The sequence below is a fragment of the Apteryx mantelli genome, chromosome 3 (assembly GCF_036417845.1).
Source record: "Apteryx mantelli isolate bAptMan1 chromosome 3, bAptMan1.hap1, whole genome shotgun sequence".
Classification (NCBI taxonomy): Eukaryota; Metazoa; Chordata; class Aves; order Apterygiformes; family Apterygidae; genus Apteryx; species Apteryx mantelli.
Window position 1 is genome coordinate 48,298,646 of NC_089980.1, and position 24,067 is coordinate 48,322,712.

General features: G+C 37.9%; 1 protein-coding gene across 5 annotated transcripts; it reads right to left on the bottom strand.

The window, feature by feature from the left end:
• Positions 1-57: 57 nt before the first annotated feature.
• Positions 58-22,456, bottom strand: SLC30A6 (solute carrier family 30 member 6). Of its 5 annotated transcripts, XM_067293303.1 has the most exons (15): positions 21,137-21,185; positions 18,627-18,726; positions 18,039-18,125; positions 16,309-16,393; positions 15,286-15,328; positions 12,561-12,626; positions 12,002-12,082; positions 10,867-10,902; positions 9,921-10,015; positions 8,990-9,038; positions 7,924-8,043; positions 7,530-7,632; positions 7,192-7,239; positions 6,541-6,609; positions 58-5,050 (listed from the first exon to the last, which is right to left on the bottom strand). In XM_067293303.1, exons 2-15 carry the CDS (start codon positions 18,660-18,662, stop codon positions 4,553-4,555), a joined length of 1,416 nt encoding a protein of 471 aa, XP_067149404.1. In that variant the 5' UTR covers positions 18,663-18,726; positions 21,137-21,185; the 3' UTR covers positions 58-4,552. The 5 variants fall into 5 exon arrangements, with proteins under 5 accessions (XP_067149404.1, XP_067149406.1, XP_013799342.2 ...); XM_067293305.1 differs by lacking the exons at positions 18,627-18,726; positions 21,137-21,185 and adding an exon at positions 22,448-22,456; XM_013943888.2 differs by lacking the exon at positions 18,627-18,726 and having other exon boundaries at positions 21,137-21,191.
• Between the last annotated feature and the right edge of the window lie 1,611 nt (positions 22,457-24,067).

Consider the following 24,067-nt stretch of genomic DNA (forward strand, 5'->3'; position numbering starts at 1 on the left):
CATGTGATTTTGACATTTTGCATGCAAATTCCAAAGTAAAACACAATAAAAAACCTCTAAAAATTGGACAGACGTGTTTATTTTCAGATAAATATTGCTGTACATTTATGGAATTAAATCAAAGCTATTTGAAGTATTTGCTGTCATATTTTCCTCTATTGCTGCCTGTGAGAATAACATTCTAAATTATCGTCTTCCGAAGTCTGATTACGCTGACCAATATAAGGCACTTATCTCTACTGAGCCACACTATGAGGAGAAAAAGATGACAAAAAAAAGATAAGAAAGGTACAAAGATATAAAAAAGATTAAAAAATGGCTATATACAGAAATGGTAAGCAAGATAGTGGCTAATTATGTTTTTGCAGGTGAACTCTTTTGTGGTACTTCATAATCTGCAGATCCTCTGAAAAAATGCATTAGGTATTTGCAGAGTGCACTGCAGTGGAATTTATTAGATACTCTGGTTCTGTAAGAATTTAAAAATTACTTAAAAAAGGCTTCATTATGAAATGGGGGAATCAGAGGGTTGTTATAATTGTGGAATGCCTCACTTCTTTTTTTAATCTCTATGAAAGTTAGCTGAAACCATAATTTAACGACATGGTTTAAACCAATTTTCTGACATATCAATTTTGCCACAAACTCTTCACTGCCTGAGCATGCAGCTCTCCTGAGTGGTGTCTACTCAGTTCAAAGGAGTGAGATATAGGTTGTTATAATAATATTCAGTGGTTCTCAAAACATGAAGGGGTATCCTTCAAATATACAAAAAGATGCCCTCTCTTAACTGCACTTGAGCCCTGGAAAGAGTTTATTTGAAGAGGCACACAGCTGTAATCTTTTGAAAAAGTGGAGGGTCGTTATCTTAGCAATTGAAATGATCCATTTAAAAAATAACTGCTGGAAAGAAAATGTACCCTGTGGAATGAGAATCTAAGCCATAACAAGCAGAGGAAACCTGAAATAGCCACTAAGCGAAGACCACAGTGCAAGAAGGGTCCTCACTGCAAAGGAGAAAAAGCAGGTAGGAGAAAGTCTAGTTATCTGATAGACACCCAAAGATGACAAGTGAAAAGACCTGGACTGAAATTGCTTACACTCTCAGTTTCAACACTGGATCCCACTAAGTAGATCTGTAGGATCTGGATATGCAGAGTACAGATAATCACTCAAGATTTCAGACAGGCAATCTTTATACTGAAAATCCTATCCCTGGATAGTTTCTCCTTCCCTGTTGGATAGTGGCAGCAGGGGACACAAATCAACTGAAGGATTTCATGGAATCCAGCAGTTAACACAAATCAGGACGATTGCTGTACAAGTCTTCCCCTTGAATAGGATTTGTCACATCTCAGTCAATGACAAATCTATCTTCCATTCCTGGGAGCCTGTCACTGACATGTCAGAGTCCTCCTAAGAGTGTAAGTGGTTACTGTCTGGGGGAAGGAAATGCGGAACAAAATGAACTCATGAGCCATTACTCAATAGATAAAGCTGTCACAAAAACATATTACATCATTATTTGTATTGCAGTAAGAGCTCTAGCTCCCACTCAGGACAACTGTTTGCTAGACACTGAACAACATTATCACTTTGTCACAAGAAACCTCGTCTAAGTAATGGTACACAACCATCAGATTCTCTAAAACTTGATGCATTTACCTGTATCTCAAGTGGACACCATCCTGTGCAAACAGTTTGAATAGGCTAAGGAACTAACAACACTGAATCCTCCGGCAGACAGAAAAGACAGTGAGGACAAGCCCTCTTCTTCCTCTAACTGGGGCAGCTATTGGATCACCATGAATGAAGACAGTCGAAATCAGCAGTTCTTATTCACCACATTTCAAATAAATATTCTGATTGTGACCACCTAGCATTAAAAGTAAAATACAGTTAGAAAAGACAGAATGCAGTAAAAACCCTTTTGGTAGAATTATCACAAGAACCCAGTCTAGACTGGTAGCAGACCCAGCAAAACACTTAGTTCTAAGGTTTCACACATCTGCTTATTGAGACTGAAGTATCACCTGAGAGAATGATTTAAACATCAATATATAGAAAGATAAATATAAAATCCTGCACATAAATGACCACTTTTTTCCTTGTCATTTTAAGGGTCATACTGATTTTATTTTCCACATATAAAAGAAGATGTTTTACTCTATGCTGATTCAACAAATAGTCTGAATATATTCATAACAATAAAGCAGCTAAAAAGCTGTTCCAATCTCCATCATCTGCAGATTATATATATATATTGCAAACAATCACTCCCCCCAAAAATTTCGCGATTATATTGCACTCAGAATCAGGATTCTGTTCTCTTTTCTCAGTCTAAATCAAAGATCAGCCTCATTTTTTAATAAAATGAAGCTTTAATTTTCTACTAAAAACAAGTAGGCAATGCGATCAATATAATACAATATATTTAAAACATCACAAAAAGGGAAATGTTTGGTTATGAAACTGGAGAAGGGAACAGTTCTCAGGCCACATAAGAGTAGTATACTGTAAACATTCTGCCAGCTCCAAGGTGTTGAAGATATTGTAGAGAGTGCAGTCTAGCTCAGCACTCGAGAGACAAAGAGAATCTGTTCAAATGTTCTGTGCTTCAGTGAATTTCCATGCAGTAAGGGCACATCTAATAGGAGACTGACTACACAAAGACAGAATAATGAAAGAAAGGTGACGACTGAGCTAATGCTGCTTTCAGATAAACGTCACCAGTACTTGCAAGTTCACTATAATTTTTAATGCAAGTTTCCCACGTCATTACATTTTCTAACACAGCACTCTCGCTATTATTTCTGCTACAAATGAAGTACAGAACTAGACTCCTTCCTTGTAACTTATGTATACTGTATACCAGTGGTTCTCAGCACACTGCCCTCAGCCTACAAAATCTCGGTGAGATACTGTCATGCAGCATGCCACCTTGCTTTGTTTGCAAGAACGAAGCCCTCTTCCATATATCAGTGAGTAACACAGGTAGTGAAGAAAAAAAGAGAAAAGCAATGTCCTCATGAGAAATGAAGCGCTCCACAGCCAGTGTGAAGAGGCCACAGATCTTGAAAATTCATGTGAAGGCCTTTTTTTTTTTTCCGACTCAGTTCTACAAGAAAAAAAGATTTTTCTCTCTACCAAACCCATTATCTTCAGGCAATATATTAATATCTGCGGAGTCCCTGAGATACTGCAGCTCCCTAACTACTTTGGACAGATGGAGAAACTTACTCTGTATACAAATTAAGAAGGCAGAAGTCAATACATAGCACCCTGAGTTGCAAGTGAAACAACAAGAATGGGCAACCCATTCCTGAACAGCTAAGATGCAGAAGAACGTGCAGTGGAGGTACTGGTTAGGGAATTAAAAGATTCATACTGCAGGGGAGGAGAGAAAAAATTAACGTATTTCTAAAAGGCCTTTTCATCAGAGCAATGAAGAAAAAGAAAGCAGTCAGAGGGAAGAGCTCTCTTAGAAAAGCCCTGAAGAAATAAAGCCTTGTAGATGCACAATAGAACAATAATGCAAAGGCAGAGACAAGTTAGGCAGTCTTGTTCCCAGCATGCCCCAAAAGTTAACCACTCTGGCACTGATGCTAACAACTGTCAGCAATCACCAACCTGTACTGTGGATATAAATGGGGCATATAAACAGTTTTTTTTTTCCTGAAAACACAGGAAAAATACAAAAAGAAAAAATATAAAGTCACAATCAATCAAAGAATACTTTCAATAGTCAAAAATTAAATACCGACTTCACAAACAATACAGCCATCTGTTTTGTATCTTCGATAGTGTTAATCATAAGCAAGAGGTGCCTGTAAAATCTTACATTTGAAATATTTTATTTCCCAGTATATTGCTAAGTAATTTTGCAATTAAACCTAAAAAAAAAGTCAGAGCCTAATATGGAACAGTTACAGCTAGAAAATAGTTGCTGAACCATCTGAACTCCTATAAAAGCATCAACAAAAAAAATATAAAAACATGCTCTCTTAAAATTAATTAGAATCTGAAATGCCAGTTTGTTTTCACAATGGCAATAATACAAATATTGACGGATTTTTGAAATCCAGGAAAAACTTGTTGCGACTTTGCCAAAATATGGATTTATTCAACAATCAAAATATTTTTAAGAACTGGGATGTGTACTTCTGCAACTCCCTATTCTCTTAACTAATCATCATTGAGTAAGCAATTCTTTCCCCAGGCCCTCCCCCCACTGCAAGTTACCAGTCTACTCTTACAGAGCTGTGCTGTATTTCAATACATTCCTGGGGGGCAGGGAGCTGAATGGGAACAGGCACACTATAAAAACTACCTGTAAAGTATCATAAGCCTCGAAAATACTTGTGCCATTGCACAGGCTATTGCTGATGCAAAGGAGAAAAAAAAAAAAAAAAAGCAATTTAACCATTTCATGAATATGAACAATGCACTTGTTCCCAGCCATTTAGAATGCTCTGACATTCCAAATGTTTATAAAAATTGGGTAATAAAAGAATTAAGTCAATACCCTCAGTACAATAAATAATGGTGTTTATTATGGTCGGGGTTGACCATAAGTGTTTGTTCCGTATCTGCCTGTGACATTTGTAAAACCAGTTCTGAATCCTTGAGTTGCTCCCATTCCTGGTATTCCAAATCCTTGATTGAATACACTGCTGTAAGGTGCAGATCCATGATTAAAGCCCAGTCCATAGGGCCTTGTCTGAGTGTTTAAAAGGATAACTGGGTTCACATTTTTTCCAGGTGTATTAAAAGAAAATTCTGGCGGTGGACTGCTAGGCTTGGCTGGAGTGGATGTGACAGGGTTCAAATTATCGGCAGCTTTCAAAGATGGCATTGGAATAATATGATGATCCGAAAGGTTCAGCATATTGTTTGCAATAGGCACAGATGATAAGGTAGGTCTGATCCAATCATCTTTGAAAATCTGAACAGTCAAGGTAGAGACCAATGTGTATAATCTGTTAGTGACATGGGCAAGTACCATCTGTTCATTTGCATCTCTCCGAATTCGGACATGTACTGATCCAGCCTAGAAAATGATAAAAATAAATTGGCTGTTAACTGTCCCTTCAGTAAAGACTCCACACACGTTCAAGAAGAGCAAAGTTATCCTGCACAGAATTATGCAAACAAAGACCTTTCTCAGTGGAGACTACTGACTAAATTGAGAAACATGTATTAAATAGTTCTATAATTAGGTTACATTTTGACCTTTCCTAATGTGTTGACCTTTCATGAACACATCAAGATTGCCATACAGGAAAAGTTTGAGAGTCTTAAAACCAAAAGTAAGCATAAAATACAACACATGAAGACAAGAAAGGGAAGGGCAACAACTAGGGGAAAAAAAGCCCCAGCAGAGGAACAAAGCACACACAAGCTCCATGTTCCAGATTTAGGAAAAAGTATCATTGTTGTGCTGTTGGTGCAGACAGGAAACAACACACGCGTCAGATAAACTCTAATTGGGACCCATTAGCAAGAACAGAGGTGCTGCCACTCATGGAACACAGACTGAGAGTTTCTCTTGGAAGTGCACCCAGCTGCTGGCTGTTCCTGCCTACCTCTCAATAACACTATCTCTTTTACCTGGAACTACTGTTGCAGACAAGAAACAAAACTGTACCCCTCAGATGCTTTTCCGTTTCATATTTAATGAAGAATTTGGTTCACAGCTTGTGACATGTAGGGAATTTTTATATCAGATGATGCAGCACTAAGCATATGCAGGTCTCAGAAACTTTTTCACTGGAGTCTGAAAGATGCCAATAGGCAAATATGCATGCAGAAGTCTATCTGTGATCAATCCAACAATGCTGTGATCCAGTATTTTGAGTGACAAAATGGTACAATAGAGGCCATTTTCACATCAGCAAGCCAACAGAGCCCATAACTTTTTTTAAAGGGTAGCACACTGGAAGAATCCAGGAGTGGAGAAAAGTTCTAACAGTTTTAATCTTCTAGCTGTCACAATGTACCTGCATCAACTCAGGAATAACTCAGTTCTATATGATCACTCTACATCACAAAACTTTCATTTTTTTCCCCACCTTTTAGAATACCAGTATACAACTGTAGTTGTTTTTTTCATAACTGCTAAAAATATATGATCCTACTGTAAGCCTCTTTTACCTTTGGTACCTGAAGGTGTACAGTTTTTTCTTTTTTTTCCCCTTCAGAAACAATTTATGCTAATACACCTTTTGAAGAATTTCCTTGCTATTGTTTGGGGATTTCATGACTACCAAAATACAAAAGAAATTCTAAGGTTCCAAAATGCATTCTTTAATCAAAAGCTCAATAGAAATGAACATTATTAACCAATAACAAAGCTTTAAAAAACATGAAGGAGGGTAAGAAGGGAAGTTTTTCAATAAATCACAAGAAAGGACTCAGTATTAATTTTATCCAAGTTTTTACATTTCTTTAATGCAGAAGAAATATTTTATTTAAATCAAAAATTAAAAGTAGTAGCTAACACTTATTTTTGAAGGCTAAAACCACAATGACATAACTTACCAAAGTGCCAAAACCTAATGTCCAGAAATGTTCATTTCGAACTTCCAAGACACCATCCAAAGTTGAAACCTAATTTTTACACAAACGTCCAGCAATATAAAAATAAATAGAAAGATTGTTTTATACCTTTCTAGACATGTACATTTTCATGTAGTTGAATAATAGCATCCTGAGTCAAAGAAAAGCTACCAGAATGCAGAATGGACCAAGCCTGTTGCCTCTAATATGTATCTACTGTATTTTTGCTACCTGTAAACGTGCAATTCCACCAAAAAAGGGAATTTGTTTTTAAGTAACTCAGGATTTCTGCTGTCAATTTGCAATATTTTCTCAACCTGATATACTATAAATGAACAGCCTTCTTTACTCCTTCCCCCCCCTCACTTTTGTAAACCTCTTTAACAGCAGCTCAACTTTAATTAAAAAAAAAAAAAAAAAAGCAAAATAACAACCTGCACACTTTAAGTCTTTTCCAGATATCTGAATGACACTGTTCATCTTAGATAATAAGCTTCATATTTTCTACATGCAATAAAAAATAAAATAGAATTCTTCAGCAACCTTTCTGAACTTAAGAAAACTCTTCAGGTTCCTCTATGCTTACTTAGCGTTAGCTGCATGCACTGTGTCATGTGTTATACACTGACTCACCTCTCTAAGAAGTTTATCTAACTGGCCAATCACATGAGGTGGGGTTGTCTTAAAAACAAAGAAACAAAAAAACCATGTTACAATAAAGATTAACTGGCCCTGTTTTAAATAGAAAAGCATCTAAGTCTGGTCTACCTACACGAGATCAATGGCATGGCACAATAAAATTCTTATGACTTGATGATATATACTTGTATTACACTTAAAATTCCTTCAGCACCTTATCATAAAACACTCTCGGAACCCTTCCCATTCAAATGTTCAATAACGGATTTTTAAAAATAAGGATATTTAACAAAACTGAAGCCACAAAATATTTGTTTTGTGACATTGCTTACCTGAAGTAGTACTTTACCGCTGTAGACACTCATGGGATACATGGTACCAAATGTCATCAAAGCAATTGCTATAGCAGAGGCTGTGTCTACAGCAAAGTAATTGCTAGAGAGAAAGAGCAATTTTAAAGAAAAACAGGTATTTAAGTACTTGAAAGGCATAAGAATTTTCTTTTGAATTTTTTCATTCTTTGAAATGATATCCACATACACAATATCACACACTTATCAGAACTATGCATCTTTGTAAAAAGCCAAATATATTCACACCATTACAATCCCTTACATATGAAATTCAGCTTTTGACGAGATCACTGCTTGCAGTAAAAAAAAAAAAAGCAATTTCCCATAAATTAGATATAAAAAGGATTTTTTTTTAAACAACAACTATACGTACTTAATTTCAATTAGCATATATGTAATGCAAAGGGCTAGAGCTCCAGCAATATCAATCAAGACAAAAGGGTTCATTCGTGGCAGAAAGATGCTACTCAATCCTGGGATGATTCCACAAATACTGCAACAAAACAAAACAAACAGTTGTCAGCTGGCTGTTCAGCATTACTATAAAACCCACAAGAGTTACACCCATTATTTTAGCATTTGACTCCAAATACACCTTGCAGTCCCTGCAAGCAATATATCTGAGGGCTGTTAAAGCTCTTATAATTCTGCTCAAAGTTTTGCAATAGTCTGATGCCAGCAAAAATTAATCAAGTTTAGAGCCATGTCACATTCTCTCTCATATCTGAAAACAATACTTGGCTCTTGCACCTTATACTTCTTTTAAGTCTATCTTCCCATTTACAAAGGTATACTAGAATAATGTTAATACGCTTTTTCTACACATTCAAATACATATCTTTTGATACATCTTTTTTTAGTGACAGACCTAGTGTGTCAGCTGTATACAACATATATACTTTATAACTTCAGATACTGCTGTTACTTATATATGATTCTAAGGGGGTTGTGTACTACTAGTCTTCAATTCATCTGCCTTATTGGTGTTCAAAAATGGGCTAAACTCAGAGCTAATTCATGGAGAAACATGCAAGTCTGAAAAGTGTGGGGAAACCAGCTACCTGAATAAGACGAGACCAAAAAACCCATGACAGAAAACAGATATCAGTTCTTTAACTCTCTACAGCATGAAGAGAGAAAAGGGTTTCTGCACTTCCCAGTGAACACAAGTACATGTCATGTATTGCAAAATCTGGAGGAAAAGACAACATGAAATTCTTTGTTGCTCTGTTCGGAGCCAGCCAATGTGGGACATCGTGTGCTGATTCACTCCTGTAAGAATTTTACTTAAAATCATTATATATGGGTGCAGTTATTTTTAAAAGAGTTAAAATACCTAGCAGTTTGTGTCTCAGTACCTGTTCTAAAATGCTATTACGTACAAAACACCCACTGCCTTCTAGAAGTTAGCAGTTTTGAAAAACATTGTGAAGCTTTACCTTCTACTAAGATCTGCAACATGCTCCTGAAGCCAACTTGTGCTGGCAGCTGCAAAAGAAGGTAATAAAACCACTGAGTAAAGCTTTAATATACCCTTCAAGTTTTGCTTTAAGGTAAGAACCCAGTACACTGTGAATGAATAAACATATCTCAACAGATTCACTGTCACTTGAAAAAACAGAAAGTCTGACTTTTCCAGGCAATTAGTAAGTAAAATCCTTTTGCCCCATATTATATCTGAACTGATTAAATACAAATATAATTGCAGATTATAAACAGATGTTTATATTTATATTATATATTACATAGAATTTAATTTATTAATATAATTATATAGTGTTATATATATTTTTATGTAGTCTAACTATAAACAATTAAAAAAAAACTATATTCACCAAAATGAGGTATATGTATGGCAAAATACATGAAAAACCATGAAAAAAAAGAATACTTCTCAATTCTTAAGTGTTCACACTGCTCAATGCTTCCCCAACAGTTAGTGAGAATTATTACAAATCTACTTCACAGTGAAAAAGTCCCAGGTAAAAGTGCTATAAAGAAGGATTATTACATTTGCTTGTTTCTTTTAACCAATAATGAAACTCTAAGACTTCTTTAAAGTTCTGATCACGTGTAAGATGATCTTCACTGGCTGAATACAGAAGATAGAAAATAAAAAGTACTCTATCATTAAAATGATAACTCAGTTTATCACATTAATGACTAATGACTACTTTGAGACAGCCCTATAAACAAACTAGAGAAGAAGTTTGGAAGACAATTCTAAGCTGCTTTAAGTTATACCCATGGAGATAACAGTAGGTATACACCTGCTAGTTAAGAAAGTTACCAGACAAGTTATACCTTGATAAGAATAGGTAACACTAAAACTTTTTTTCAATTCTTGTCATAGATTAATTTATCACATACCTTCAGAGACATAAGCAAAAGGCTTATTCCTAATGGAAAGCATTGTGAATAAGTTGAAAAAGAGAGCCACGAAAGTACCAACCAGCAGCCGCCCCCTAAGGAAGAAGAGAAAGATGCGTCTTCATCTCATTAGCATCACAATACATGAAATAAAGCTGCAGTTACTATTAACAATAACAAAATACTTTACTGGGTATCTTCCACTAACACTGAAAACAAGACTAAGATAAAATAGCGTAACACTTAATAACTGGCAGCATATTATCATTTTAGGGGAATACATGAGATCGATGAACATTGTACATTAATGTTATCACAGTAGGCTGAACATAATGTTCTTAATGCTAAGTTGAGAAACAGTTCTCAACTGAATGTACGTATACAAAATTTGTCCTTTGAAGATATAAACACATTGTTCCCTCAGCAGTAGAACTAATGAAGCCTAGTTTCCTATGGAAGTAACTGGTGAGCTCACACTGGAGCCTTTCCCACAATGTGAGCACTAAGTTGGCTTTCTCTTCTCTACCCAGGCTCCAACTGTCAAAAAAACCATAACTTACTATCTTTAGGATGTCCCAACTGTTGTCAGATTATAGGAGGACAGAAACTTACAGATAGCAAACACCTCATGTCCTCCAGAAACCACATTAAAACATAAGAAATAAGATTAAATAAATTACCAAAATTACCAGTAAATAAGTTATCAAACCCAGCAATGTATAATTAAATCATTATTATTTATGGGAATATGTGGATTACATTTCAATTGTACCTTAAAAAAATGTTGTTTGCCATATAGCTTGCACACAGTTTGAAACAAATATCAAGGTACCGAAACCAACTTGGCATTGAATGAACTTGCCATAAATAATACACACTAGATTAAGAATTAGAAACACAGAGACATTGAAAACCTATAATTTTGCATGTCAAAATAATTTCTTACGTGTGTATTTCAGGTTGTTCCAGAAACCGCTCTGCACTACAGAAAAAAAAGAAAAAAAAATTAGCTGGCATTCATAAAGAAAAACTGTGAGATACAGTGCTGCAAAAAACTTGCAAGTGCTAAAATAAATTGTTTAAATAAGCATATCAGTTTTTATAAATGATGAAAAAATTTAACACTGAAATGTAGCAGGGTGTAATCTAGATTTTCCAACTGTTTCCAGACTGTGCCACATAGGTATTAGGTATCATGAATGCTGCCTAGACAATCAATAGATGTTTGTAAATGAACATGCCAGAAAATACTGCTACTGCCACCACCAGCATCGTTAACTGCAACAAACTAAGTTTGAAATCTCTGCGTTACAGCCTCTTACTAAGCAAGGCCAACTAAAGCAGATGTTGGATATTACAGTAGAGATGCACATTTTTTTCCACAGTAAAATAAAAATTAAGCTTCAGCTGTAACAAAGAAAAATCTAGGATAAGTTTCAGGAAACTAATGATAGAAAACTTGGAAGTTGCCTCTAATTTTTATAATGCCTCATTATTAAAAATCAATCCAGTGTATTGTCAGTGATTTACAACAGGTCAGTCTCTAGTATAACATTCTTCAGTTGTTAACATAGCCCTTTATAGAGAAAATAGAGCCCCTGAAGAGAAAACTGAAGGGAGGCTGCCCCAGTTCTAAATTCCAGATGTTAACAAAAGCCTTTTATTTTTTAAAGATCTTTAATACAATGCTACGAAACTGCTTTACTTCATGAAGAAAAAACCAAAGAACTGCAACAAGTATTTTCTTTATTGATTAACCTAAAAAGTCAACATGCATAGTGAAACACATTAAATCAAATTCCCAGCACAGTGTCTGGAAAATGTGATTTTTTTAGAACACTGAGTCTTTCCTTGATAGTTGTTTAATTATATTTACCAATTTCCTATTCTTTTTATCTCAAATCTAATTGTAGTGTAATCAATATAAAATAGCAAAAGATTTTAGCAATATTAAAAAGAAAATAAGTTATTTCCAAAAAATATCTCACTCAAAATAGTATTTGTAGAATGCATACACTTTTCCTCAACCGGGAGTATCTTCTTACATAACAAAACTCAAAGAAAACAATACATATCCCTACCTTTCTTTTAGTATAAAAAGAGCACCAAGCTGTGCCAGAACTGTAGAAGCAAAAACGGCTAGAACTTCAAATCTCTCAAACCTGAAATTTAAGAATTACGTTTAGAAACACTGAACATCAAACAATGCATCAAATGCATTTTGGTCTATTCAGGAATAAGCAGGATAGACCTAGTATTTCTAATTCTTTCAAGTGAAGATAAATGGGAAGAAATCAGAAGTTTTAGGGAAAAGTCGTAATTTCCACCTTCCTTGAAGCCGACACTCCACTTATCATGAACAAGTCGGTTCTGAAAGAAGAAAGACTACAATTTCCAGCTTCAAATTAAGCATTTCTTAATTCTTTTTTCCAGCTTTAAATCAAGCATTTCTTAATTCTTTCTTCTCTTCCTCCCCTTTCTTCTCCTCCCCTTTTCTATACAGCATCAAACTTGGGCCTCCTTAATTTTTAGGCACTCTTTTACATACAGATTGTTAGTCATGGCAATTATGTGATACAGGTAATGACATTCAACAATATATCAAACCTTGTATTACCAAACAATACTGAATGTGCTTACCCAAATGAATAGACTGGACTGGGTTTCTTCATCATCACCCAGTAGCTTATTAGACATGTTACCAAACTGAAATAAAAGGGGAGAACTGTGTTATGATGAAAAACTGCAGCCTTCACAAACTAGATAATCTACAAACATACATTTCAGCCATCAGAACTGAATGTCTGAATATAACATCTTACCATGAACTCAACCCTTCCATCATTACCATAGGGAAGGTTCTGACAAATCCAGAAAAGAATGTTTAGCAACAAAGTTGAGACTACATGATGATGTCTCTGCTATCCCCATAAAATGGGCAGCAAGTGAGTTTTAGTGGAATGGTAGTCAACCTAATTCCTTACATTAGGAGACACTTTTATGCCGTACTTACAGTGTGCTGTACTTATGAGGACTACCATCAATCTTCTTCAATATGGAGCATCACTCAGACTAAATTAAGGTTATCATATCCCTGAATGCAATGCATTTTTCTGTTGAAGTTCTGATACGAAACAGCAGCTAGTGTTTCATCTGTATGTACTTCATAAATTCCTTTGAAAAGCAACTGGAGAATGCGAGACAAGATACCCCAAAACCTGACTAAAGGGGGAAAGGTGCTTTGAGAAAAACCTTTTAATACTGTCTGATATCACACATGTTAATGAAGAGCACAGAGCAAAAGCCTATGAAATTAACAAAATACACACCCAGCAAACGCTCTTCTTGCATGCGCTTTATGAACTGTGTAACAAGCCTAGAAATACTATAACCTAAGAAAGGCCATTAAATGAGAAGGAGCATGGTAAGCAAGACAACAGGACTGTCCCCTTTGTGCCACTTTCTTTGTACCTCAGTGAAAAAGCAAAGAAAGCCTTCTATTAAACCCCTCTTTTAGGGATATACCATGAATTAAATTTATCATTCTTGATTAAGTCACAGACAATGCTAAGTATTATCTTTCTTTTCCACAGTGTGATATGTCTACATACATGGCCAAAATGGATTTGCTTTTTTGGCTGTATTCACCCACACAAAGTTATAATCTAACTGGCCATCAACTGACAGCCACAGGTCTCTCTTGCTGTTTTCTTTCCAAGCTTCTCCCTCATACCAAATGTCTGAGATTCAAATTATTTTATCCCTGAGGTATTAGCCTGAATTTTTCAAGGATGAATCTTATTTCCTGTGACTATTTATCCTCTACTGATCCCCTTCTTTTATTGGTACCCACCCCAAATCAGTGCCACCTCTGTCTTTATGCAGCCCTTTCTTAATTAAAGTGTTAAATCAGACTGGATCAAGAACTCATCCCCACAGCAGCCTAACAATCACATCCTCACAACTTGACCAACAGCTGCTTAAGTACAAGCAAAAGCAGAGGAAATAATATTGCTCGCATTCAAAACAATAAATTCACATTCTCAGTAAGACTGTTATAGATGACCAGGAAAATGACAAAAATAAAAGAACAAGAAAGCCATATTTGCAGCAGAATCACTGAGCATTGTTCACCCTTAGAGCAAGTTAGAAGTCTTTAAAGAGGCTGCTGTGAGTTAGAATAATCTTCTAGTCCATCCTGTATTAACCGAGTACATCAATATTCAGGGTATTTCATCCTGTCCTAAAATTAAAAAAACAATATTCTACACAATATGAGGTAAAATGTTAAAACTCTTCCCAAGATGAAAAAGATATTTTGAGTTAAGATGACAAAACTTAATAAGTGCAGAAATTCTAAAAGAAATAACAGATAAATTTATTAAAAGTGTATCACAATTCTAATTCAGTCTCAAATCAAGTTAGGCATATTTTGTCACTATAGCAACCATTCACTTTCCTTTCTTCACGTGTACTGCTGTAATTTATAAATGTTTTACTATCAGTCAGATAAACTGCATAAAACACATATATTTCTTAGTGATTAAACTCCATTACCTTCCTCGCTAGCTGGCTAACTTATAATATTTACAAGAAGTATGGATCAGCTATCTGCAAACTCTGTTTGGTCCAATACATACCAGTTTGTTTCCCAACCACTGCTACTGACCTACATTTTACAGGAGACATGAATATATTCCATGTCTGTATTACCAATCTTATCAAAATCCTCTAGCAATTTTCATACTTAAAAATAATATTTAGTATTTTCTTAGGAAATGAGAAAAAATACTAAAAGTATCTTTCAATACTGGATAGGAAAATTAGTTTCATTCTTCAGAAACTGGTCAGAACAGACAATAGCTGACAATGTTTATACACAGATTCCGTTCTAGTGACCCCACTGGAAGAGTGTGTGGCATCCAGCTCTTGAAATGTTTCAAAATAGAAGTAGGATTACATGCTCTTTGCTTCCTCAAGCTAAAACTAAGGAGACTCAGGAACCAATGACTGCAGCATTCCTTAATGCTGTTTTGAGTGAACCATCAGAAAACTTTTCGATGCTAGATTCTGATTTATGTTGTTAGGCAACTGCATATAGAAACCTATGACTGAATCAATTTGTTACTAATTATTCTCAGTACGGCTATAGTGTTTCTCATCATATCTTTATTTTATACTCGTACACAATATACAATATACTCATATACAATTTGTACTCATTTAAACTGTATCTAAACCAGTTAATGTTTCATCACTGATGACTCTAAATAGCATGCGTTTATACGTGTATGTATATTTTAAATATGAAATACACAAAGATAGGCATAAGTTAACTGTAAGGTTATATGGAAAAAAATCTCACCTGAAAAGATCAAAGATTGTCAAATATGTGTAAGCGGTTAAAGCTGTAAAAAAGCAAATATTAAAACTTAATGTAACAGAATACAAGCAGCTTCTGCATTTAAAAAAATCATATTAAATCCCTCTTGTGCAGCTCTTCTACCTACATAAGTTCTCTGTGCTGATGAAACAGATCCTTGTCTTTTATATGTGTATATAGTAGGAATGTTCTAAATACACCAATATAAATGTCCTAAATACACCAATATTTCATTTCATAAACGGGCTGATTATGACAATCCTAATGCTATTAAACCATGTAATAGTGCCCAGCTACATAAAGTGCTAAGCTACCAAGAATAAATAGTTCCTGATAGAATTTAAACACAGAAAAGTCAGGAGATCTTGTAACATGCCACTAAAGCAAAAGATCTCTCCTATGTGCATTATTGTAGTGAAAAATAGGCTGAGTGGAATTTTTACTTGTTCTGCTTCTCCCTCCCGTGTTGAAACTGCAAGAAAATCCGTACCACAAACTAAAAATATAGGGCGTTCTACCTTAAGTAGAGATGATGCAAAACATCTTGGGACTCCTATACAAAGGTAGGACATATACAAAATATTAAAAAGGGGCATAGCTGGAACTTCAGAAGTCTTTTGCCACACTACAAATGCCTCCCTTCAACTGCAAATGAGGCTCTCTATATGCCACTGTTACCATTTCACAACAGCAACAGACTGAAGGACTTGCCTACATCTTCCTTTGTGCAGTCTTAAAGATAAAGTGGGTACAGCAGGGAGAAAATCAGCCAGAAGATCTGGTAAACATTGCAAGCTTTGAAGGACTTTCACCCACGCTTGCACTCCTACACCCTTCCCAAGAGAAATTCTCTTAAACTGACTGTGGGGTACCTCAAAGGAAGGCACGTTTGAAACCTGACAGCGCAGCCACCTAACTTCATTATGTGAAGAACTTTGCTGGAACTTCATGAGCTGAGAAACACATGGTAGTCAGCCATAGTTTCAGTGCAAGAAAGCCACCTACCTATGCTGTTTGTAGAGCTGCACCACATTAGCAGGAAGCCAATACATATTAAATTTATAGCACCAAACAGCAGGATCTTCCAGGACTGTTAATGAAAATAAATATGCATTTTACCTCTTGCAAAAAAGTTATAAGACAACAATATACCTGTCTGATTTTAAAAAAAGATACTGCAGTATTTCAACATGCAAGTAGAACTGGCTTCTCCTTCCCCCAAAATGTACAACTCATTTCAAAACAAGCCCATATCCCATTTTTTAACTGTACAGATTGCCCCAAAATTGATTTTGTGCTGTGCTTAAAATACCTTTTTGCTCTGAAAAATCACCCATATATAATATTTCCATTTTATTATAGCACACACCAGGTACTCTTGAAGACAAAAATATATAACTGTGCATTTTCTTTGTCCTAAAGAAACAGCACAGCCAAGAGACTGAAGTGGGTTGTTTTTCACACTGCATCTTAGGTCCCAAAAACATCTGCACATCTTCACTTTGCATTCAGTACAGTAGGACAACTGTAAGTACAATTCTGGAAAACATTAATTGACTAGGACAATGCACAGGAACTCAGCTTCACAGAAACCACAGGATGAACTAAAGACCATCAATAATTAAAGACACCTGTCACCTGTAAAACACACTACCAGGAATACAATGCCACAAAAAGCACACATGGAACCCGTTAAGTTAATTTTAAGGTAATTTTTCAAGCAGAAGGGCACTTTATTTCCAATGCCCTGCTCTAACAAAAGTAAGTTCCAGTGCTACATATGGAACTGGAGGTTAAATCTCCAAAAACACTAACAGGACTTAAATGACTACTGAAAAATTAATGGATATTTTCTTAAGCACTGAACTAAAAAAAATATGCAAAAACTTAACAGGGCAATCAGGGTCTAATCCAAAACAACTCGACAAGACAGAAATCCCACATGTTTCAGTTGAACATGCAATTTAGCCCTCATTCCAATACTACAAAAAGTCTTGTTGAATTGTATTCATCTATTCACCAATGACAAGTAATCTGTTATAGCAAATAAAATACACGACTTCTCATCATACTCATTCAAAACAGAATGACAGCTTTTCAAAAACACCCACATTTCTTATTCGATAAATACAATCTACAAGCTATTGTAACATCCAGTATTAGTCCCAGATTCATTAGTCTCAGAAACACAGAAGAGTAAAGTCCAAACCTGTCTCCAAATGAAACAAGTGAGACTTATATAAAGCTTTACCTGCCAAATATGTTATACCTGTTCCACCGTGTTTGTTGATTGTATCATATTTGATTTGAAATTGACTGTTAGGCACCGAGAATCAAATAGTAAAGAACCACATATTGGTTAAGAAATATTTATTTTTCCACAAATCCAATCAAAAAACAAGGCAGCTAAAGTTGAAAATACAGTAAAACAGCGCCATTACAATTCAGAGCACTAATAGTAATACAGATTCTATCCATTCTGGCCTACAAACATATTTTTAGCAGATTTAGTACTACCACAATATCTATATTAATATAGGATGCATGAGCCCCCTTTCAAGCTACCCGCAAAAAAATTGTATTTTTTTTAAAGCACAGCTAGAAAATTAAAAAACAGGTATTTCTCAAAAAATGCCCAAATTAGTAATGTATTTTAACTTATCACAGCTAACACATCTTTTTATCATTATTCCTTAAAAACAAACAAACAAACAAAAAAATCCCACACTACTTACCCTTCTATCTGCTGCAACCAACCTAAATTCATGTGTTAACTTTCCAACCAATGATCTCTGTGATTTGCGGAACAGGTGTATTGTCCCCTTAAAAAAATTAAATTCAAGCATAATTAAATATTTTCCTTAAACTATAGTTTATATCAGCAAAAAGGAAACCTTCATTTACATTTTTAATCAATTTTCACAAAGAAATACTCAGATTCTCTGATACAATTAGCCTGTACCCATTAAATTCAGCAATGCTTTTTGATAACCATGTTAATATGTTTATTATATTGGAAAACAAGCAATGACATGAACAGCCTTTTTTACTTAGGTTTGGCATCAAACTGCATTTAGATATAAATTGGATTTCAAGCTTACTGAGAAGCACACCAAACTCCATTTAAAGAGCTTTTCTACTTTTATTTAAATAAAACTACTGTAGATGTTCTGAAAATACAAATATTTTTTCCTTATCAAAACACACTTCCCACCTAAAGCCAGTTTGCTTATTAAACAAAATTAAACTAAACTGTAGTTAGAAAATTGATAAAAAAGGGTTTGTAAAGGTTTGAAAAAAAGAATTATGCACACTTAACCTACTTTTGAGCAACTCAACATCTCAACCAGGGCAGGCATATATTATGGCCATATCGAAGGACCATGTATCCTGACAGCTTCTGCATCAGACAGCTGATGAGAACTCACCAGAAAAATAAAAACAGTGCATCGGTGATGTGATGGACACAAGGCCAGTCACATGATGAGGCGTGCAAACAGTCTTGGTCATGGCTTAACCTAAATGTGCACATTAGATGTCGTCACCATAGGTGCCCCCCCCACAATTTTCAGTGACATGCAGATGAGCACTCTCCTGGAGAACCAGGGGAGAGGATGTATGTAGGAAAGAGAGTGACAGGAAGCAGACTACCAGAAAAATGAATGAACCCTACCACTTGCTCCCATTCCCTAGAGTGCCTAAACTGCTCATTGGCTGCCCTCCATTCTCCCCTAACCAATAAGAAATGAGCTTTCCACCTGAAAAGCCCTTCTGATTTGCAACAGAAATTCATGGTCTGTCATATGCATTGATTTCAGGGCTGGATGAAATAAGGTTTGATTCCAAGCTATCACATCTGTAACTGCAATCGGAAGATGAAAAGACATACTGATAAGCTGGATACCAAAACAGATTCACCCAATTTACAGGTAACATGGGTCAGCATAGCTGTATTCCATACCACTCTTAAAATCTGTAGAAATGCAGTTTGCCTCAGTGCCATGAATTAAGAAAGCAGTACTATAAATCTCAAGTTTAGCTTCCTCTCAGGCAATAGATTTGTACTTATTGTTGTCTTCGCTGGCAAAGCATTGCATAATGTCTTTCTTCTCAGTAAGACAGACAGGATGGCAGGACCCTTAGGAAAGGCTTTCTAACAGCAAGTGGACTGCCTGCTTACAAAGCTTGCTGTATCACCTTAGCACTCAGCACTTTCCCATATTGTTAGCATTATGTCCATTGCCTAACTGCATTGTCACACACATCCTCGTTTATATAAAGGATGCCACGTGTAAAAGCTATGAAAATCTACACAGTGGAATTCTGTACCACAGATGAGAACCCTCCACACAGACACAGAAGTACTAATTCACTAGATGTTGGACTTTGACATTAAAGCTCCCCTAAATTTTAATATTCTGGCTACACAACACAATGCTTAACACCTTGGTGTTAAGCAGGAGGGCAGCTCTCCCTTTTTTCATTTGGGACCCACTGAAGGGCCCCATGTAGTGCTAGAATAGCTGTAAATACAATAAGCATGAGCATCTGCTCCATCAGTGTCAACAGGTGACAGTGACTGCTACTGGCACCAATGTCAATTTATACGCACTCAGCACAAAAGAGGAAAGTTGAGACATCCAGCTGAACAAGCGTACATGGTGCCCATTCCCAGGAGAATGAATTTTTTTCCTTAGGAAGACAGCCATATGTACCAGAATTGAGTACTAGTCCTATGTCGTGACTGACATATCAGAGCAGGGGCAGTAAGAGCTGCTTGTCCTGATGTGAATTTCAGCTCCCTAAGTGATTTGGTGTTGAATGAAAAATTTCTGAGACTCTGACTAATCACCATTAATCACAAGGCTGGAGCATAGTATTTGTTCAAGATATACCTTCAGCAGAACCACCGTTGCTTTTCTCATCACATTGAAAAAGCAGCAACCGACTCAGCAATAAATGAGACAAGTTTCAGAGAGGGAAAATAAGACAGCCCTTACAGCTATCTATTAATAAAATAATTATCTTCAAAAACAGTTAAGTTTGAACCCTTATGGTTTTGCCGTTGTCAGATTAGTTGGTGGAACAAAATATGTTCCCTCTTGAAAGCTTCTGCACTTACTATTTTCTGGTGAAAGTGCAGAACATACCTGACAAGAAAATCACCAGCCTTCAAACATAAGAGAAGATGCTGAACTGCCTAAAGAGATCATCTATGCTCTTGTGCCAAAAGCAGTAGCAGCACCAGCCAACTGGCCTGGCTCAACACCTGCTAAAGGAAACATGCAGCCTAGTGCTGCGACCGCAACAGTGGTTCCTTCTTCCCCATCCCAGAAGGCACATGAAAGACGACTCCCCTAATAAGAAGCCAGCGCCAAGAACCTCCTGCCACACACCGAAGTCCCCCGCGGGACACCGACCACCCACGTCCCCGCTGCCCGCTCGGCGCCTGCCTTCAGGGCCACTCATCTGCCGCTCAGCGTACGCCTGCCCCGGGGCCCTGGGGAGCCACGGGTGACAGGGGAAACCTGCGCCAAGCGCCCCCGCCCTTCCCCACGCCGAGGAGCCGCCGGTAACGGCTCCGCGGGCTCGCGGGGTAACGGTTCGCGGGCGCCAGGCACGCGCCACGCGCCGCCGGCGGGGGGGGGGGGGGGAAGGAAAGGGGCGCCTCTCCCCCCGCCCACGCGTCACCGCGGGACGGGGGGTCGCTCCGGGGGCTCCGCGCGCCCCGCGCTCCGGCCGTGCCGGTGCCAGGCTCGGGGCACCCGGCCCAGCCTCCGCCCCCACTCCCGCGCCCGGCCTCCCGCCCGCCGCCCAAATAGGGGCAACGCACCATATTACTCCCCGCACCGGAAGAGACGGCGCCATGCGAAGCCGGAAGACGCGGGGAGGTCCTTCCGTTGCTATGGTAACAGACAGGTGCCTTAAAGCGCACATGCGCAGACCGTTCCGCTGGGCAGTGGGCGTGACGTGGTAGCGGGGCGGTGTCCGCGCGTTGGGACGGTTACGGCCGGGGATCTCGGCTAACGGCTGGGGGCGCTGTCGCCCGCGGGCTCGGTCTGCGCTGCGGCCGTCGGCGGCGCCGGGCGGGCCAGCGGCTGCAGCCCCGCACCCGGCAGCGGGATGGAGGGCTCCGCTCCCCGCTTGGCAGGCGCAGGGCCCGGCGGGGCGGCTGAACCCCGTTCCCCGGTAGAAAAACGCAGAAAAAAAACGGAACGGGACCGTTCGGTACCGGTTACGCAATTAAGTAGGCTGAGGGAACGGACCCGCAAGCACCAGGGCTGGGAGAAAACGCAGGGCACTCAACTCCCTCTTGCGTTTCTGGGTTTCAGCCGAGCTCCCTCCTTTTCCTCCCTTCTAGCCCCTCGCTCCTCCTTCCATTCGCACCAGCTCACCACCACAGGAAGCCAAAGCCCACAGCTGCTTCAGCCAGTTCAGTTGCCTGAATGCTGTCTGCCTCGACACAGGATGGAAAAAAGGAAGGAAACTGGCTGTACAAGGCCTGTCTACCCTAGTTACTTCAGCCTGAAAGTCCTCTTTAGTGAGGATAACGTCACCATATTTTAGCAGTACGTATGAAACTGCATAAAATTCCACTGCATTTCTACATTTCAACTATCCATATCTGTAAGAATTCAAAGGAAGGACTGCCATCCTGGGAGGCAGGATATTCTATGAGAAAACTTGTTTCACCACTTCCTAATAGAGCTAAATCCTCCATACAAAACCTAGAGAATAGGGGTAGCACTGCAATAGCCGTTTCCCTCTCTACTAATCTGTTAGATATAGCTGTATGTTTTTTTCCAAGTGTCGCACTGTCACGCTATGAAGGTTCGATAGCAATGACTGAGACAGTAATATAATAATAATAATAATAAAGTTTATTTCCTCACACAAGTTCTTGAATTAGTAACATCCATTAAAATAATGCGATTACTAATTTAGAAAGGATAACACAAAACCATCAGTTACTAATTTAGAAAGGATAACCCGAAACCGTCGATTACTGCGTTATTAATGGGAAGGACTGTTTATCCCTGCTTGAAAGCTTTCTTGTTCACTCTCCTAGTGAGAGGGCTCTCAACCTCATGAGGAGTTACCTTAACCCAGCGTCCCAGGAAAAGGGGAGGGGGGGGATACTCACGGTCCAGCCGGAGAGGATGGTCAGGTCACGTTCCCGTCCCTGCTCAAACTCTCCTAGCTCCCAAGTCTCTTTTTATACGGCTGGGGCTCTGGGCAAACACTGCTTTTGCTGACTTTTTGCGAGTTTCGCAATGACAGGACTGTTTGTTTGTCTGCTTGGGGGGACCCTGCTAGCGAGGCAAGACCCCAACACCTCCGTATTGCTTCTTCCTTCCCCGGGGGTCCGTGCAGATTCCAGGTGGCAGACCTCTTCAGTCTTGTTAATGCTGCCATTCCGCAGCCTTGCGCATATCAATCCTTGCGCATATCGGTTGGTAGACGACTTTAGTCCTGTTAACTCCTCTGTTCAGCAGCTTTGCGCACATCAGCTCTTGTGCTATCAGTTCTTCTGCATATCAATTGACAAACTTCAGTCCTGTTAACTCTTCACTCGCCCGTCACCAAGCAACATGGAAAATTTTGAAAGCTGCGTAAAATACAGTAGCTCTCAGAACTGTAGGAACTGTGCTGTTGAAAATGTAGTCAGTTGTTTGTGTGCTGAAACAGGAGTGACCTGAGAACTGTTCTCAGTGCTCTGGCTATGTTAAAACACTTGAAGAAGCATAAAAATCCAGCAGTTATCTACAGTAATTCTAATCAAATCTAAAGACTACGGTGGTGTGAAGCAAAAGGCATGCTTTGATGGAAGAAAAATACAGAGCCATGCTTAAGGTACTGTGACTATTGTTATTGAGGATTGGACACATCAGAACAGTATAGCTGCTAGAGTTTAGGTGATAGTAATCACATAGTCCGGCTTGCCTAACAGGTCACAGAACTGTGCCAAATACTTTCTGCAGGGAAAGACAAGGACCACAAGATGACTTTATATTAAACCTGTGCTCTGTAGGAATAAAACAGAACATAAAGTTTTCTTAGAAGTTAGGACAGCTCTGTTAAGGAAAGATATGTAACAAAAAAGCTGCATAAAATTCAGTGGATAGCTTATGGTTGCTTTGGGGTAATGAGAAGAGGTAAGAATATAAATTGAAGCAAGATATTATATTAAGACAGACCACTGAGCGTAGGAAGATACTGGAAACCACCTTAAAAAACAGTCTTTGATCTTTGGATAGTCTATTCAGTTGTCCAGTGACGAGTGGTTAAAAAGTGTTATCTGCATCTAATCTCCTCAGTAAAACTTATAGAACGACTTACTTCATTGGGTGTAGGAAGAGATGCCTGTTGCATGTACACAAACTGAAACAAAAACAAGCTAAGTTCTTTAATTTTATCCGCTTCAATTTTTTGGATACATTTCAAGTGTGTACTATCTCTAGTTCACATATATTTGCAGAGCATGTTATTTCATTATTTACCAAAAAGAAGTTCATTTTCCAAATTCTGAGTGCATCTGGTCCTTATAGGCCACAGAATTTCACAAAATCATTATTAAGAACAACTATCAGATCGGACGGTTAATTGTATTCCATGAGATGAGTTATTGTAATATCTTAGACTTGCTCATTTTAAGCTTCTGACTATAATGGAGAAATTTTTTCAGTGTACAAAAATAGCTTGGGCCATAAACTGAAAAATCCATTTACACTCTGTGAAAAAGTCTGCATGACAAGTAAGGAAA

What these genes read in the sequence shown, in the direction of transcription:
- SLC30A6 (XM_067293303.1), bottom strand. Translation starts at nt 18,662, where the DNA reads ATGCCTGCCCTGGTTGAGATGTTGAGTTGCTCAAAA. An exon ending in CAGCTCTACAAACAGCATAG is followed by an intron (nt 15,329 to 16,308) that starts GTAGGTGGCTTT and finishes GCTTTTTTACAG; the next exon opens with CTTTAACCGCTTACACATAT. An exon ending in CTTTTTATACTAAAAGAAAG is followed by an intron (nt 10,903 to 12,001) that starts GTAGGGATATGT and finishes TTTTTTCTGTAG; the next exon opens with TGCAGAGCGGTTTCTGGAAC.